The following is a 17,023-nucleotide window of genomic DNA, read 5'->3' as shown; positions in this document are numbered from 1 at the left end:
ACAGTCTAAGCCTCGCCCCACTACGCCAAACCCCTTTGGGACCATAATCGGATGCTGAAAACAAAGTAAAAGAGAAAAAAGGAAAAAGAAAAAAACTCATGATATTTTTTAGAAGACCCAAGGGCAAAAGATATTTACGAAAGGGCGGTCGCGTACATGCCCTTTTCCGGAAACGGGGAGTAAGAAAAAAAATGAAAAACAAAAGAAGATTTCCCGCGCGCGGCGACTCGTCGCTCCGAGTATTTAAACCTTTCGTCCTCGCCATTTTGGAAGAGTCTTGAGCGTCTTTTGTTTCTTTTACCGCTAGCGGTTACCAACGCTCTGTAAAAATTTACCTTCGGAGACCCCCGGGCTTCAAAGTTTTCCAGCCGAGCGAAAATGCCGAAGAGGGGAAAGGAGAGGGACGACGGAGAGAACCCTAGCTCAGGCGACTCCAACGGAGGCGTTCCGGTGAGGAAGGGCGCAAAGCGGTCGTTCGGCGGCGGCAACAGCGAAGATGGAATCATCGTCTGCGAGGTTTCCTTAGTTGCCTTGCCTCTCTTTGTACTCTTCTCTCCTCTGTCGCCGTGTTTCGGATGGAAATCCTCGTCCTTTTTTTGGGCACGGAAACCCTAATCCCTAAAATCCGTGCGAAACTAAACCAAAAGAGGTTAAGGGTTGAATCACGAGTTTCATATGCTGCTTTTTGGCTATTTGTTTATTGCAAGGAACACGAAACCCTAGTTCAATAATTATAGATAGAAGTTTGTGAAGGAACGATGTCAGGAGGATGCATATTTACCTGTTTTTTCCGTTTATCTCTATACTGTAATAGATTTCGAAGAATCGGAGGGTATCGGTGAGGTCTTGGCAAGGGAATCCGTCGGTGGACATCCGCGAGTTTTACATTAAAGATGGAAAGCAATTGCCTGGGAAGAAAGGTTATCTATATTTCCTCATTCCCCTTTGCTGTTATTATCACTTCACTTTATGTTATTTATTTATCAATATTGGTTTGTTTAACCTCAAGCATCTGTTTCTCTACTGCCCCGACAAAAAAACTAAATCAGCGTTGGTCGTATCCAACGTTATGGACATACTAAGCGGGGGATTCTATATCTATCACCATGCATCCCTTTTCTCTATCCATTTAATTATCATATGCAGTTCTCCATGCCTTTCCTCTCTCTCTCTCCCCCCTTTTTATTCATTGCATAGGTAATTGTGCACACTTCTCTGTCTCTCTCTCACTCAGTTTTTATCTTTCCACGTGAAACCCCTCTTCCCTTACCTCACTTCTCATTTACTCACCCACATTCACCACCTAATGCCCCCCTTCTTTTCTCCCTTTATTCTCACAACCCATGTAACCCCCCCCCCCCCAATTCTCCTTTCTCTCTTCCATATGACACTCTTTTCATTTAAAGCTCCCACTTCTTCCCATTCCCAATGATACATTAATGACCATGATGTAACCCTCATCATGCATGAGTCACTTTCTCTCTTCCCAATAGGTCGATACCTTTCATTTAAAGTTCTCCACCTCTTCCCATTTCAATTGTTACATTGATAACCATGTTGTAACCCCCGTCATGCATGAGTAAAACTGTTTTTTTTTTTTTTAAATTCCCATTGCCATTCTCAATTAATTCCAATCCCATCTTCCATCTCTCTTATTGCCTATTCCCCAACCTCCCCTATTTTGCATGTAATATGCTAGTACCCATTTTTAAATAACATTCATTTCCTGTATTTAGTCCCTCTCCACCACCACCATCATTTGTTTCCAACTCAAACCCCAATCATTTCTCCTTCATAAACCACCACTAAAACCGGCCAAGATTCTCTCTCTCTCTCTAGCATGTACTTGGAGGATATGGCAGAACTCGACATGGGGAAGACGGAGAAAATATTTCAGAATACTTTGGGTTGGATGGATTTCTGTCAAATGAATCCTCATGGATATTGTGTAAGAACACAAACCCAAGTTTTTCTTCTTCAATTCATAGGTTGCATGGCTTTCTTGTTCTTGCTTTGTTCCTCACATAGAAAATTGAATTGAAAGTATCTGACAAAATTCTTAAACTACAAGGTTTCATTGTCTTATCAATCATTTAGCTTTATTATTCTTACTCTACTTTTTTTTGTTGAATTAGTTCTTACATTACATCTTTGAGAAGATAATTCTATCATCTCAGGGTTCCATGCATTTACACGGGCTTTTGCTAGTGTCTGTGTGTATAGACATGCAACCTCATGTTGCGGGTAAAAAAGCTTGATGATATAATAACTGTTAGATTAAACATACGAAGTTATATAGTAACCTTTTCTTTTTTCTTATATTGACTGAGACAAATGAAATGCCCCATATCTAAAGCTTTGCTTCATCAGAAAAAATATGATCCATGCCGAACACATCTGCAAGTTTGGATTTGCAAAAAAGGTGTGGAAATGCCCTATGTAGACCAATTTCAAATAGCGTGTATATATATATATATATATATATATATATATATATATATATATATATATATATATATATATATATATATATATATATATATAGAGAGAGAGAGAGAGAGAGAGAGAGAGAGAGAGAGAGAGAGAGAGAGAGAGAGAGAGAGAGAGAGAGAGAGTCCATTTTAATGTAAAGGCTATGCAGTAGAAGATATAAAATATTTAGAAGCATGTAAAACATCCTACGCATGGAATATGCCTGTGTGGCAGCAAACCACAAATGCCCAACACCATCACACAAAAGTGCCAGCATTGACAAAGGCAAACTAGGCAATTTGAAGTGCCCATGTTTCATGGATGTAGCCCCATATTGGCTACAGGGTCTTGTGTAAATGGACTCTGAATAATTCTTTGAAAGACAAGTTATATTTAGAGTCTTAGACACCATCAGTGCATCAATGCTAATATTGGCATATTTAGGGTCATGAAATAAATAACCATAGTCTTACTATATGTGTTTGTTTTCCCTTGTTTGCTTTCTAGAGAGTCTTAAAAGATATTAGTGCTACCACTGAAATAGACCACATCCATTTAACCGGATCATTGATTATTTCTCTGCTATATCAAAGGATTCTATGAACTCCCTTGGGCTATATCAAAGAAGAAGTGAAAGAGGAGGAAAAAGAGAAGGTGAAGGGGCAAAAGTAGGAGGAAGAAGAAAATGAGAAGTTAAAAAAGGAAAAAGGAAAGAAGAAGAGAAAAAACAAGAAAGAAAGAAAAACCTGTATATCGTGCAAGTCATTTTCTTTGGGGTCTTTTGTGGTAGAGTATCATGCTTATGTGTCTTTCCGGCATAACAAGGAGAGTTCCGCATAATATTGAGTTTCTGAAGTGGTAGGGATTTTGCACACTGTTTGGAGGCTGGTTACTATGCAGTTTTATGTTTTGGGCTAATCATTGATATTTTGGCGTGCTTGTGGTGAAAAGACATATTCTGCAGTTAGAGCACTCATTTGTTAATCCTTTCAGTTGCTGGGAGCAATATTAACAAGGTTGAATTCATTTACTCCATTCAATTAATCCCAGTTAACTTGGACGGCATTAATTATGCTTTTTCTAGCAGCTTCTGTTTGAATGGCATTGTTAATTTCAAGCTGCTAATTTTGATGATTATCTTTAATCATGATTGAGTTGAATGTAATCGTGCAATCCTGTTATGTTTCAGGCATAATGCTTTCCTTGGAACAGGTGTGCATAGTTCTATTTTTCTAACGTTGCTTTTATGCATTTTTTTGTCTCTTCTATGGCTTTATAATGTTACTTTCTTGTTGTAGTGGAACATCCTGCGTGACAATGTGGAAAAAATTGACAAAGCAGTAACAGAAAATTCTTAGTGTAAATGGATGTCTATGATACTTGTAGAGTTGGTGTTTCTTGATCTCAATATCTGTGCCATGCTTTTGTAAGGCAATGAAACATTTTTGCCTTTGTTTCCGACATTATGTTTTTGATATGTCTGGAGGTAGTGCTTGAAACTTTTTCTGTAATAGTGTTCATTTTCTGTATTTCATGCTTTTGTAGCCATAACAGATAGGAGTCACTGTCTTCAGATGGAACCTAAGGGCATGTGTGCAAATTCCTGGTAAAGCACCAGTTTCTCAGGTTTAGAAGAAAAGAAAGCGGTAGACGTGGCCACTTTTTCAAGTATTTACAAACTTGAGAAAGTGGTGAATAGTTGAGAAAGGTGATGCTCACTTGCCTGAGAAAGTGGGTAAAAGGTTCTGCCCCTTTGACTGGCTTTCAGTAATGGTACCCTCACATTTTCTCCGGTGCAGAGACCGTTTATGGAGCTTGAGTCCTTAATATTGCACTTTTTCTTGCATCTTTGATTTGGGGGGTAATTTAATATACAATTATTTTGGACGAAATAGCTGTCGGTGAGGCATTGAATCAGTTGTATTCTCTATCTGTTAATTGCATGTGACCATGGATTCACTTGCTGCGTCCACCCCCTGTAATCCACCTCATATAAGAAAATGATGAGCCCCTTGTGTGGTAAGGTCCAATACTTTGTGCTGCCACTTGTCCACTCATGATGTTTCTGCAAGTTTTCTATACATTTGAGCTAAGACTTCCTGCTCTTGGTGATTTTAACGTGGATTCAAGACTACATAACCTGGCTGTTCTCTCTTAGCTCATTGTCCAAATCCTAACTCCTAACTTTGGATGCATGTATCTTTGTGACATTGTGGATTATATCTGTGCAATCTTGTAAGGTGGTTTTGCACAAAGAGAACCTTTCTATACACTATTATGGCTGCGTATACTTTGTAATGCTGGAAGATCATTGCTGATTTTTCCTGTGTTCCTTGGGATCTTTGACGAGCTAAGTGTGATTTTCTATTTCAAATGCTGATTTATTTGTCTGCATCAAGGATTGAATATATAGAGAATCTCGCAGACTAACTTGTCAGGGTGCCATAGAAACTGGTTTGTTGGTGCAAGTTACTGTAATCAAGCTGAATGCCAACTCAAGTAGTTTGATTGTTGATGTAGAAGTCAATGTTGATTATTATGCTAGGCCGGGTAGTGGCAGCGCATGGCCCCAAATTGCAGCCGATGGCCTACTACTTGTGAGCCCCATAGGCTGGTATATGGAGCAGCCCGAGTGGACTTGGGCTAGTAACTTCAGCACAATTTCAAAACTTGTACATGGGTGGAGCCTTCCTAGCTCGATCAATGAATTGTGGACGGGGATCAAATCTAGCTTGCCAAAGCGTAGGCTAGGCCTAAGTGTGGTCTTATTTTGGTCCATGCGCAAAACCGGGCCAGGTTGCCTGGTGACTGGCTGTACGATGGGCTGCATTTTGGTTAAACCTGACCTGCTGAAGTCTATTCAGGCCTAAGAATGGTCCTATTGTGTCCAGGTCCAAGAATCAAAGCCAGTTTGGCAGTCAGGTCTGTAGGTAGCTTATAGCTTATCGGTTGCACCATCCCTATTAAGTCCAAGTCTCGTCTGGTAGGAGCAGCTAGTGCACGGCACCTTTTGTTGGGACGTTGCAGGTTCAAAACCCAATGGTATAGTTGTATAACTGGTAGGGGTCTGCCTAACCCGAGCTTGCCTTTCATAAAAAAAAACAAAGTCTTGTCTGTGTGAATTTGAAATATATCTGTCATTGCTTAACCCTAAGCAGGGGATCAAATAGGATCACTAAATGTTTATCTACAAGCTTGCTTTAAATATAAAGAGTCGATGCCACTAACACAATAGCCTTAACAAGGGTTGCACTTCAAAATAAACAAAGGAGCAAAAGTGGAAGCCTTCAATGCTTGGTAGTATGTCATGTGTTTAGCAGGGTCTTTTGCGAAGCTGAAGGCCCAGGTTCGAATCCCTCTCCCACATGGGGCTTAAGAGTAATCTGGTAAGGGTCTGCCTAACCCCAGTTTGCCTTTGAAAAGAAAAAAAAATCACATTCTTTAACTCTTAACTTCCTAAGCTGGCCTACCTGCTCAAATGTGCGGAGTTCATGTAGCCAAGTCAAATGATTGCTGTAGTTAAACAATAGGCGGTCAAGGACCCAAAGGGTTTGTCATAGTGGGATGGGGCCTAGACCGGCAGTCAAGGTTCAAATCTCATGGGTTACTGCATAAGCCGAAGCTTGGCCACTCTCTGGAGTCAAAGGATAAGCTCTCGGAGTTTTATGCTGACATGGACGGAGATGTAAGTACCGTAACCTGAGCTAGCGCAGCTATAGGTCTATGTGCCTGGAGTGGTTTCTCGGAGTAAAAATATTATTTTATTTTAGTGACTTTTTCAAAATAGTACATAAAGTTTGGCATTAATAAAGAACACACCTGAGTTTTAGAAAATTTTAAAGAGGCACCTAAATTTTTGCACTGTTAATAAAAAAACAAACTTTTATCCATTTAACCTAAGTTATCACTAACCCAAGATGAATTAAGGGAGTTAATTTATTAGTTAACCTTTCAAAGACTCCTTTTCTCCTTTTTAGGTGCATTTTTTGAAAATATTATTCTGAGGATAAAATAATAATTCAACATCACATTTAACAGCAAATTTGATGGCCTTTTTAATTAACCCTGATATTTTTAGGTGCAATTTTTAAAATTTGCAAAACGTAGGTGCCTTTTTTTACCAATGCCCAAACTTTAGGTGCCTTTTGAATATTTCCCTTAAGAGAACGAAAAGAGCTGGAAACGGTTGGAACGGATACGTTTTGAAATCAGGTGGTTACTTCTAATAATAGAAACTTAGTGGGGCTTTTATAAATATCTGGTTTTTCTTTGGAAAAATTAAATATTTGGCTTATTGTAAATTGTGGGTTATGGCGGTGACGGAATCAGAGACCTATGTTACATGGACACGAGACACGCAATTTTTGGTTTAGTTTTTTATTAAAAAATAGTATACGAAAGGACACGATACGAGGGCGAGTTGAAGAATCCCTGTGACATGCGCAGAGACGGCGTGAACGCCAACGTGGATCGCAGTGGACTTCTCATTCCCTCCCATAATAAAATCGTAAACAAAAACCCAATTCTCCAATTCTCCTCGTCTTCCCTGAGAGTCGTCCTCCACTCCTCAAACGGGAAAATGACGATATCTTTTCGCCCTTTTGCCAGCGTATGCTCCTTTCTTTCTTCCACTTTTTTATTTTTTATTTTATTTTCTTGGCATTGAATTCCGTGGCTCAGTGATTCATAATGCGTTCCTGAGAGAAAATCATCAACACCATCTTGAGTTTACGTGAAAAAGTGAAGCAACATAGTTGGTTTTCAATGGGGATTGCGAAAGATTCTGCATAGGACTCAAAATCTTGTTGTGGGGAGGATTTCTGTAGTCTTTTTATGTGTTTTTCATTTGAATTTCGGTGCAATTTTGGTCAGATTTGATGTATAGTATGCGTGTCGGTTATGGAGATGAAAAGGGGAGGAAATATCTCGTTTATTTTTAGTAGAATCTCAATTGGTATGGTGAATTCAAAAGAATGCAGTGCCTTAAAAGATGGAGGAAATCTGATGCGTACACAGGAAAGGCACGTTTGAAATCACAATTTACTAATCCTGTAGAGAAAAATAATGACAATGTCCAAAGGATATTTGTTGTAAAGTTATCATGCTAATCTGAATTCGAAGCTCTAAAGTTGGGTCTCTAAGATTCTAAATGATGGTCTGCTGTCATTCAAACATGCAAAACATTCCTCCTTTTTGCAATATCTTGATTTTATGTTTTGTGCAAAAGCATATTTGATGCACTTTCTACATGGTATATTTGAATTTTTTCATTGCCTTTCCCCAGTACAAAGAAGTCCATGTTTACTAGCATTTCAAAAATTCCTTTATGAAGTTTCGATTAGATAAGTTCGATGATTGTGAATTACGTTCATTACACCTTTTTTGTCATACCTTTGGGAAGTTATATGAACACCTGTCTTGTGGGAAATAGTTAAGGCTTGACACTATGCCTCGTTAATGACTTAGAACTTCTTATCACAATTAAGCATGCCAAGAAAAAAAGAGTGATGACTAAAGAACATCGGTTAATAATTGCATCATGATGCAGGAAAATGCAGTAATGACAAAAAAATATTAGTTATAAAAAAATTGCCATGGTAAATTAAATTTCGACACGTGCTCAGCATACGAGATTCTAGCCAAAGGTTTTGTATTATTGGTAATTTGATTTTCTTTTTTTTTTTTAATTTTCAATGCAGCTTTTAAAGGGTTGTCAAGGTGCCCTTGGGAGAAAGATCAAAGGTAAGCCTTTTCCTTTGTGTTTTCCCAGGTGCATCCTATTGTACATTTTCTATAGTTAACAAGAGAAAGATTATCACTCATACAGTGTCCTTACAATTGAAATCAACTCTTGTTTTCTCTTCTTTTCTTTATCATTATATTGAAATGCTTATATCACATTTAGTGCCCCTTTCGTTAACCTGCAGTCGATATGTGCACAGGAAATCATCCATACATTGCAGTATTTCCGAGTCCATTTTTTGGTCATTACAGTGGAGATGTTGCTTTTAAGATGCGCTTTGCCAAGTATATGATGACAAGGTGCAGACACCCAAATCCTTCAGCAGTTGCAGCAAATGACAACAAGGCTTCAGGAGTTCTTTTGAAGGACAGGAAGTTGATTCCCCTTTCCAATCCTCCTAGTGCCAAAGATATTGATCTTTTGCACAATTTTGTTGATGAGAGGTCTATTTTCAGAGAAGCTCCTGCACTAGTTGCTTCTTCTTCTTCTTCTTATTATTTTTCTGTTATCTGAAACCGTTATTCTATGCATGCAAAGTTCGTATCTTCACATTTGTGTAATATTCATAAATCCTTTTTACTGATTAGGGTTGCAGTCGTAAGCTTATGGTGTTGACCGGAGCAGGAATAAGTACTGAATGTGGGATTCCTGACTATAGAAGGTTGTATTTACTTTCTGCAGTTTCTTCTTTTTGGGACTTAAGGGATATAGATGTTATTGTCATGCTAGCATAATTTACATTTCAAGGCATGTTATTTTTTATGAGTTGACTATGTATCCTCCCATATCCAAAACGTGATCAAAACATGTCGATCCTGCTAGGAAAAGATATTTGCCATAATGAGATTTAGCACTAGGATTGCTTTTAGATCTTTATTTTGGTAAAGTCAGGGTTAGCTTGCCGATAAGATGACTGGAGTTGAGACTAGGGGTGGGCAATGTGCCAGCCTCGGCTGGCTTGACTTAATTTTAAACTTGCCGTGTCTAGGTCAAGCCTAGCTGGTCAAGTCTAAGCCCAGCCTAGGGCCTAAAACCCCATCCAGGCTTGCTCATATGAGCTAGGGAACTAGTTGCCTGTGTGCTACTAACTCAATTAAATGGTTGGGCAATCAACTAGCCTAGCTCAGATCCGTTTTTTGGGCTGGATAGACCAGTTCATTGATGGGCCATGGGTTGTTTGAGCCTGGTCTAAGAACAATTCAAGGTGCAAACAGTCACCATGCACTACCAGGCTTTATGTGCATCTGGATTTGGGAGAAGATCTATTGTATTCTCATCAATTTTTTAAGAAGATAGAAGAACACTACATATGCAGCATTTTACAACATAAAATAGAAAAGTAAATAGAACAATCAAGATACTCCTGAAAGAAAGTGAAAGTATTCTACTTTGCAATGTTAGCGAGAAAAGACTTAAATGCCCACTTATATGATAAGGGTAAAACAAAGTAAAAGGAAAAGAATATCGACAAGTAGTTTCATATTGACATCATTTCAGTGTTGTATTTTCCCTTGAAATCTATATTGGATGTCCAGACTCCAGAATATTTTCAGTGGGTGTGATTGGTGTACCGAGGAGGATTCAAAATCAATGTGGAATAAGATAGCGGGTTGCATGAGAAAGGTGGCTAAGGAGGTATTGGGTGAGTATAAAGGCGGTGCACCGCTAAGTAAGGATACATCATGGTGGAACGAAGATGTCAAATTAGCTATTAAGGTTAAAAGAGAGTGTTATAAGAATCTAAGTAAGAGTCGTGGTAATGAGAATTTGGAGAAGTATATGTTAGCAAAGAAGGAAGCTAAAAAAGTAGTGCGAAACGCGAGGGATAAGGTCTATAAGGAGGTTTATGACAAGTTGGATACCAAAGAGGGCGAGAAGGATATTTACAGGCTTGCAAAGAGGAGAGATAGGAAATCAAGGGATCTGGGTATGGTTAGATGTATCAAAGATGAAACACAAATGGTTTTAGTCAAAGATGAGGAGATTAAGGAGAGATGGAAAGATTATTTTGATAAGCTTTTTAATCGAAGTCATGCTCAGGATCCTGGAGGCTTCTACATTCCTTTTCATGAGATGAATCGTGACTTCATGCACAAGATTCAAAAGAAAGAAATTGCAGGGGCTTTGAAGAAAATGAAACCAAGAAAGACAGTTGGCCTTGATGGTATACCTATCGAGGCTTGAAAATGCTTGGGTGATGAAGGCTTAGAATGATTGAAAAATATTTTTAACAAGATTTGGCGGATAAATAAGATGCCTAATGAGTGGAGGAAAAGTACGTTGGTGCCCCTATATAAGAATAAGGGTGATATACAAGATTGCACAAACTATCGTGGTATAAAACTCATGAGTCATACTATGAAACTTTGGGAGAGGGTGATTGAGTATAGGTTGAGGAAGGTTGTCATGATATCGGAGAATCAATTTGGTTTTATGCCTAGAAGATCAACTATGAAAGCTATACATCTTCTTAGACAACTTATTGAGAGATATAGAGAGATGAACAAACAGTTGCATATGGTTTTTATTGATTTGGAGAAGGCATACGATAGAGTACTTAGGGATGTTCTCTGGTGGTCAATGATGAAGAAAGGCATTTCTCTCTCAAGTACATTAGTATAATTAAAGATATGTACGACGGAGTAGTAACCAATGTTCACACTTGTGGAGGGGTGACAACCAATTTTCCTATAACGGTTCGGTTACATCAGGGATCTGCATTAAACCCTTTCCTATTTGTTATAGTGATGGATGAGCTTACGAGATCAATTCAAGAAAATGTGTCGTGGTGTATGTTGTTTGCTGATGATATTGTTTTGATTTATGAGACTAGAGCTGGGGTTAATGCTAAGTTAGAATTATAGAGACAGACATTGGAAGCCAGAGGTTTTAAGTTGAGTAAGAGTAAGACAAAATATATGGAATGTCGATTTAGTAAGCAACTAAGTAGTGATGGGAGTGTAGTGAAGCTTGGTGAGCGGGAAATACCGGTGGATGATTGTTTCAAATATTTGGGATCTATCATTCAAAAAAATGGAGAAATTGATGGAGATGTAAATCACAGGATAAAGGTTGGGTGGATAAAATGGAAAAGTGCAACTTGGAGTGTTGTGTGATCGTAGAATGCCATTGCGGTTGAAGGGAAAGTTTTATAGGACGACAATTAGGCCCACTTTACTATATGGTATGGATTGTTGGGCTGTCAAGAGACATCATATTCAAAAAATGAGTGTAGCTGAGATGCGTATGCTTAGATGGATGTGTGGAAATACAATAAAAGATAAGATTCGAAACGGGGTGATACGTAAGAAGGTAGGCGTTGCATCCTTTGAAAATAAGATGAGAGAGAATAGTTTACGGTGGTTTGGACATATTTGGCGAAGGCCTAATGATGCTCCAGTTAGAAGGATGGAGAAATAAGATAATATATTAGTTAAAAGAGGTCGGGGTAGGCCTAAGAAGACTTGGATGGGGATGATAAGAAAGGATATGAATGCTTTGAACCTCACTGAGGACATGACATTGGATAGGAATGATTGGAGGAGAAGGATTCATGTGGAAGACCCAAAATGATTTTCTTTTTTGGTTCATATCACCGACCCCATTTTTTTGGGATGAAGGCGTAGTTGTTGTTGTTGTGATTTATTGCAGATGGCATCATGAAACTGTAGGTTGGTTAAGCTTATTTTCTGCAAATTCTTTAGCTAGTCAAGTGATCTCTTTCTTGTTCTACAAGTAAGATTGTTCAGCTCAAAACTAATCATACATCCAATGAATGTAAAAATTAAAAAGATAATCAAAATGGAGCCAGAGAGGTTTTCTACCTTGTCATGTGCTTGTGTATCTAGGTTCTGGGACCTTTTAGAGCAAGTGGAGATATGAATGAGAATGTTATCTCTTGTTTTAGGTTGAAGTATGTATGCACCTTAGTGTGACCTTAGCACACCTCAATTCATAACAGAAATCTTCTCCTGCATGGTTGGTCAGTTAATAAGGAATTCAGGAAACAAAGATCCCAGATCACGGAAATATGTGGTCTACCGTATCTTCAGATGTAATATAATTACAATGAGGTTGGCTGAAAATGTAAAATATATATATATATATATATATATATATATTGTTAAAATGTACCCATCTATTGTTGTAATTAGATATATTTTATATATATAAAAGATGATACATATACATATATGGTATATATGTATATGTATCCTCCTATTTATATATATATTTTCATTTTGTTTAGCCGTAGGGGTATTTTAGTCTTTTCCTCTGTTTTACGCACATTCACTTTATGAATGTGATTGTAATTTATTTTCTTTTTCTTTTTCTTTTATTTTTTATTTCTTTTTTCTCAAGTACCAAAAGGTACCTTGGGGGGCCCACTCAAATAGACGTTGGGCTCCTTCCAACGGTCACATTTGTGACCGTTGGAGGGGCTCCAACGTCTATGTGTGGAGCCCCTCCAAGGCTCCTTTTTGTTGTTATAAATAGGGGCTCTCCCCTTTGTATTTCTTACTTCTTGAGGGAGCTTATGCTCCATTGTAATGGGGTTTTTACCCCTTGTCCATTGTTTCTTCAATGATATGCAACTTATGACTTTATGTCATATTTTTCCCTTTTTATGGGTTTTATGGGTTAGCACATTATGTGCTTGTGTTGTTTCCCTTTAATGGGTATATTTGCACTTCACGTGCATAAGTATGGGTTCATTATTGAACCCAATGTATTCCAACTCACTTTCTAACATGGTATCAGAGCAAGGTTGAGATCGAGTTGTTCTTTGGTGCATCGGGAAGCGTGGTATTCAAGAATTTGTTAAAGAAAAATGGTGAAGTATTCGTTTCTCTCTATTGTCTTTCTTATAGTTATTCAGTATGCATTCTATTTCTTTGAGTATTGTATGAAGAATGTAATATGTTCTTTTCTTTATGTGTGCTTTTTGTCATTATGTCTTTTTTTGAGTTACTTGCTACTCCATTGAATCGTTTTCGTATGTTTTTCTTTGAAAAACTTTAAATGATAACTTGTTTGGCGAAAAATTAGATATATGATTGCTCAAAACTTGCTTTAATGGGTCGGTAAAAATTTATGACCGTTGGAACTTTGAATTTACATTTTAAACCTAACCGTGTTTATGAAAATACCTTTATATGAATGTTTAGTCTTTAAAGAAAGGTATGTTAAGATTAAAATGCTTGTGAAATGTAGTTTTTTGAAAAATGTTTGGCATATATGAAAAATTCCATATTATGTGTCTGTTTTATATGAGCAACATTTAATTAAGAAAGTTTTTTTTTTATAATACCGGTTGAATTAAGTTTTAAAATGGTCTTATGGAATATGTTGATTTTCTTTCCATCTTTACACTCTTAAGGATGTTTTCAACATTTAGAGAGTTCTCTCTCTTTTTAATAAGAGACATTTATATTTTTATGTTGTGATTGTCTCTTGTGGGTTTTGGTGTTTGCCCTTTTGTTTGTTCATTAGTGAATGTTGTAAGTGCTTAATGCACTCTTTTGCTTTTCCGCATATTTCATTACAAAAGTTATGGTCTTCACTAATGTTTATTGTGTACTTATTTTATTAGGAGTAGGTAATAATCTATTAAGTCATGTTTTTTGATAAAACTTAAGAGTGTTAAATTTTTCCTCAATACATGTTTACTTTTTATTTAAGCCATAGTACAATCTTATTTATCATAAGGTTTTGTTAATGAATCTATTTTGTTGGGATGTCTTCCACTTTAATGGAGTTTTCTCCTTCTTTGGGAGTTGTATATGTTTTTTGTTCAAACTCTCCTTAAGGAGCCTTTCGGTCCTTATAATCTTCTTGTGAGTATATACTCTTTTATGAAGATTTCATGATTGTTTACCATTTTTAAGTTGCAATAGTAGATTTCATAAGTTTTTCGAACTTCACCATCTTTATGAATGCCTATATTGGCCTAAGTTTGTTATTTTTGAACTTCACCAACTTCACCGTTTAATTGTACCTTATGTCTTTCATAGTTAAGGCTTGTTTGTTCCAAATCGGTTCATACACATGATGTTGCTTAATATTTCATGTTATGTTGTATAGTAAGCCTTTTTTGATGTACAAGACTTCTTTTGAAGATTAAGCATAATTCGTGTTTATGCAAAAATTGTTTTCATGGATTATATTGGACCTTTGATTCAATTTGTTAATCGGTCCTCTTTGTAAAAACTTTTATTTGGAAAATGATTCCTTATGTGTTTATTGCCCTTTTGTGGCATTTATGTTTGTCCATCACATGTTATTTAATGCATCATTTATTTGGCCTTAGTATTGTTATATTAGAGATGTTTGTCGAGGTGAGTTATGGGCACCTCGTGTTGTATCATTTTTAGATTGTCCACCTTCCATATTATAGATGGTTGTTGAGGTGAGTTATGGGCACCTTGGGACTCTAAAATGATTTGTTATTTGATCTCTAATTATGAGTGTGTCACTCATTTTTTCTCTTGTGCCATTGATATTATGGATGCTTCTATGTAAATGTGATGGACATATGATATTTGTAACCTTAAATGTTTTAAGGTATATTTAAAATCAAGATGTTTTGGATTATAGCCCAACCTTCTATTTGTTTATGAATCTTATGAGTGCATTTGCACATTTGTGATTCTGTATGTTGTGCTCGTTGTGCACATGTGTTCTTGTGTTTTTTCACAAATGTTCTTGGTGTGTATGTTCACACATTTGTTCTAAAGAATATTATTTTATCGGTTGTAGTATCTTGTTGAAGATACGTTTTACTTGCATTTATTCCAAAATGTTATCATGAGTATTCTTTTTTAAAAGGGAATATTGTTTCACTCGAGGTTTATTTTCATTACAAGTTTATTGCCTCAAAAGTCTTTTCCTTTTATGCCCATTATCTAAGTGTCATCATATGTAGACAAGAATTTTATTACACCTTCGTGTGTTTTTAGCCCTTTGTTGGCTTTTTTGCTCTCTTGGTCTAGTAGCTGAACACATTTGACTTGAGTGTTTTTATATGTAGACAAGGCACGTTGATTCACACCATGGTGTGTGATTTTTAGCCTATGTTGGCGTTTGTGTTCTTGTTCTAGTCGCTTAGATGTATGCCCATGGTTGACTTATTTCACTCATTTCAAGTGTCATCTTATGTAGACAAGATATGCATTGTGTTTTTTGCCCATGGTTGGCTTATTACTCTTGTTCTAGTAGCTGAACATACTTTGTTTTAAGTGTATTTTTTACGTAGACAAGAGATACTTTTTAGTCCATGTTGGCATGTATTCTCTTGTTCTTGTCGTAGATGCACTTATTTCAAGTATTATTATATGTAGACAAGAGGTTCTTTTTACACACCTTTGTGTGTGTCTTTGGCCTTTAATGACTTTATATTCTTGATCTAGTAGCTTATACACTTGATTTATGGGTTTTGGAAGACTAATGAGGAAGTTGTTTGTAATGAATAAACTATTATTGAAATTTGCAAAATTTCATTCATGACTTGTGTTTTTCAAGTAAATCATCTTTTTGATATGCATATCAAGTTGATTTCTTAGCATTTAATCTATATATTAAGTGCTTATGGTTTTTGCCACTCTTATATGTAAAATGGTTTTTTTTTTTAATTAAGTGTGACTTTCATAAATGTTTTTAAAAACCTTGTGAACTCTTGGGTTTATTTTGCCTAAAGTATGCTTGGAGACTTCGTTTCTCTTATTTGGAACTTCACTACATGGTTGAAGCATGTTTTAGTTCTTTGAGTATCAATTCATATAATGATTCATATATGCATATGCTCTTTATGGCCTTTTTTGGGCTCTCATTCAATAAAGCATATGTATGTTATGCCTCTTCGTAGGCTTCTTGTGGTATCCCTTAGTGGATCATTTTGTTATTCCCCATTATGAGGTTATATTTGTCCAATGGTGGACCATATGAATGCATTATGCATTCTTGCAATTTTTTGCATAATTTGCTTCCGCTCATTTTGTTTTAACATAATGTATGATTTAAAAACTTTGGTTTTCTAAATTTTTCGTTTCATACTAAAGTAACTATCATATTATGCATAAATTTTGCACCTTGTTAGGAATGTTCCTTTTTGATTAAAGTGCAAAGATATTGTTTACTTGTTCTTTGTTGTTTTCTTTTCTCAGGATCTTGGAGATAGGACAAAGGGAAGTACCCTGGATGGTTCGAGAAATGGGTTCATCATTTGAAGACAATTGGAGGAAGGCTATTTCAAGTTTCATTGCATCCTTGCCGAAGCCTCTTGGAGTCGCCGAAGCCTCGTGGAATTTTGCCCTTTTTTCAATCTTTTCGTTTCCCTGCAAAGCTTGAGGGGGGGTGTTAAAATGTACCCATCTATTGTTGTAATTAGATATATTTTATATATATAAAAGATGATACATATACATATATGGTATATATGTATATGTATCCTCCTATTTATATATATATATTTTCATTTTGTTTAGCCGTAGGGGTATTTTAGTCTTTTCCTCTGTTTTACGCACATTCACTTTATGAATGTGATTGTAATTTATTTTCTTTTTCTTTTTCTTTTATTTTTTATTTCTTTTTTCTCAAGTACCAAAAGGTACCTTGGGGGGCCCACTCAAATAGACGTTGGGCCCCTTCCAACGGTCACATTTGTGATCGTTGGAGGGGCTCCAACGTCTATGTGTGGAGCCCCTCCAAGGCTCCTTTTTGTTGTTATAAATAGGGGCTCTCCCCTTTGTATTTCTTACTTCTTGAGGGAGCTTATGCTCCATTGTAATGGGGTTTTTACCCCTTGTCCAT

The 17,023-nt window shown here is 36.7% G+C and overlaps 2 protein-coding genes across 4 annotated transcripts in view; both read left to right on the top strand.

Annotated features, from left to right (window-relative positions):
* Window positions 1-297: 297 nt before the first annotated feature.
* Window positions 298-4,023, top strand: LOC149847395 (RNA polymerase II transcriptional coactivator KIWI-like). Of its 2 annotated transcripts, XM_089998410.1 has the most exons (4): window positions 298-516; window positions 815-920; window positions 3,662-3,684; window positions 3,771-4,023. In XM_089998410.1, exons 1-4 carry the CDS (start codon window positions 379-381, stop codon window positions 3,828-3,830), a joined length of 327 nt encoding a protein of 108 aa, XP_089854536.1. In that variant the 5' UTR covers window positions 298-378; the 3' UTR covers window positions 3,831-4,023. The 2 variants fall into 2 exon arrangements, with proteins under 2 accessions (XP_089854536.1, XP_089854537.1); XM_089998411.1 differs by lacking the exons at window positions 3,662-3,684; window positions 3,771-4,023 and adding an exon at window positions 3,066-3,163.
* Window positions 4,024-7,019: 2,996 nt separating this feature from the next.
* The window catches only part of SRT2 (sirtuin 2), a 62,693-nt gene continuing 52,689 nt past the window's right edge, over window positions 7,020-17,023 (top strand). The window contains exons 1-4 of one of the 2 annotated variants that reach the window (XM_089998409.1): window positions 7,020-7,081; window positions 8,172-8,214; window positions 8,415-8,658; window positions 8,811-8,876. In XM_089998409.1, the coding sequence (XP_089854535.1) occupies window positions 7,052-7,081; window positions 8,172-8,214; window positions 8,415-8,658; window positions 8,811-8,876 (383 nt within the window). In that variant the 5' untranslated portion in view covers window positions 7,020-7,051. Of the gene's footprint in view, window positions 7,082-8,171; window positions 8,215-8,399; window positions 8,659-8,810; window positions 8,877-17,023 lie in introns of both variants that reach the window. The other variant, XM_089998408.1, reaches the window with a different exon arrangement.

The sequence above is a fragment of the Nuphar pumila genome, chromosome 2 (genome assembly GCF_984573655.1).
Source record: "Nuphar pumila chromosome 2, dmNupPumi1.hap1.1, whole genome shotgun sequence".
NCBI lineage: Eukaryota > Viridiplantae > Streptophyta > Magnoliopsida > Nymphaeales > Nymphaeaceae > Nuphar > Nuphar pumila.
This window is presented reverse-complemented; position numbering and strand designations above follow the sequence as displayed.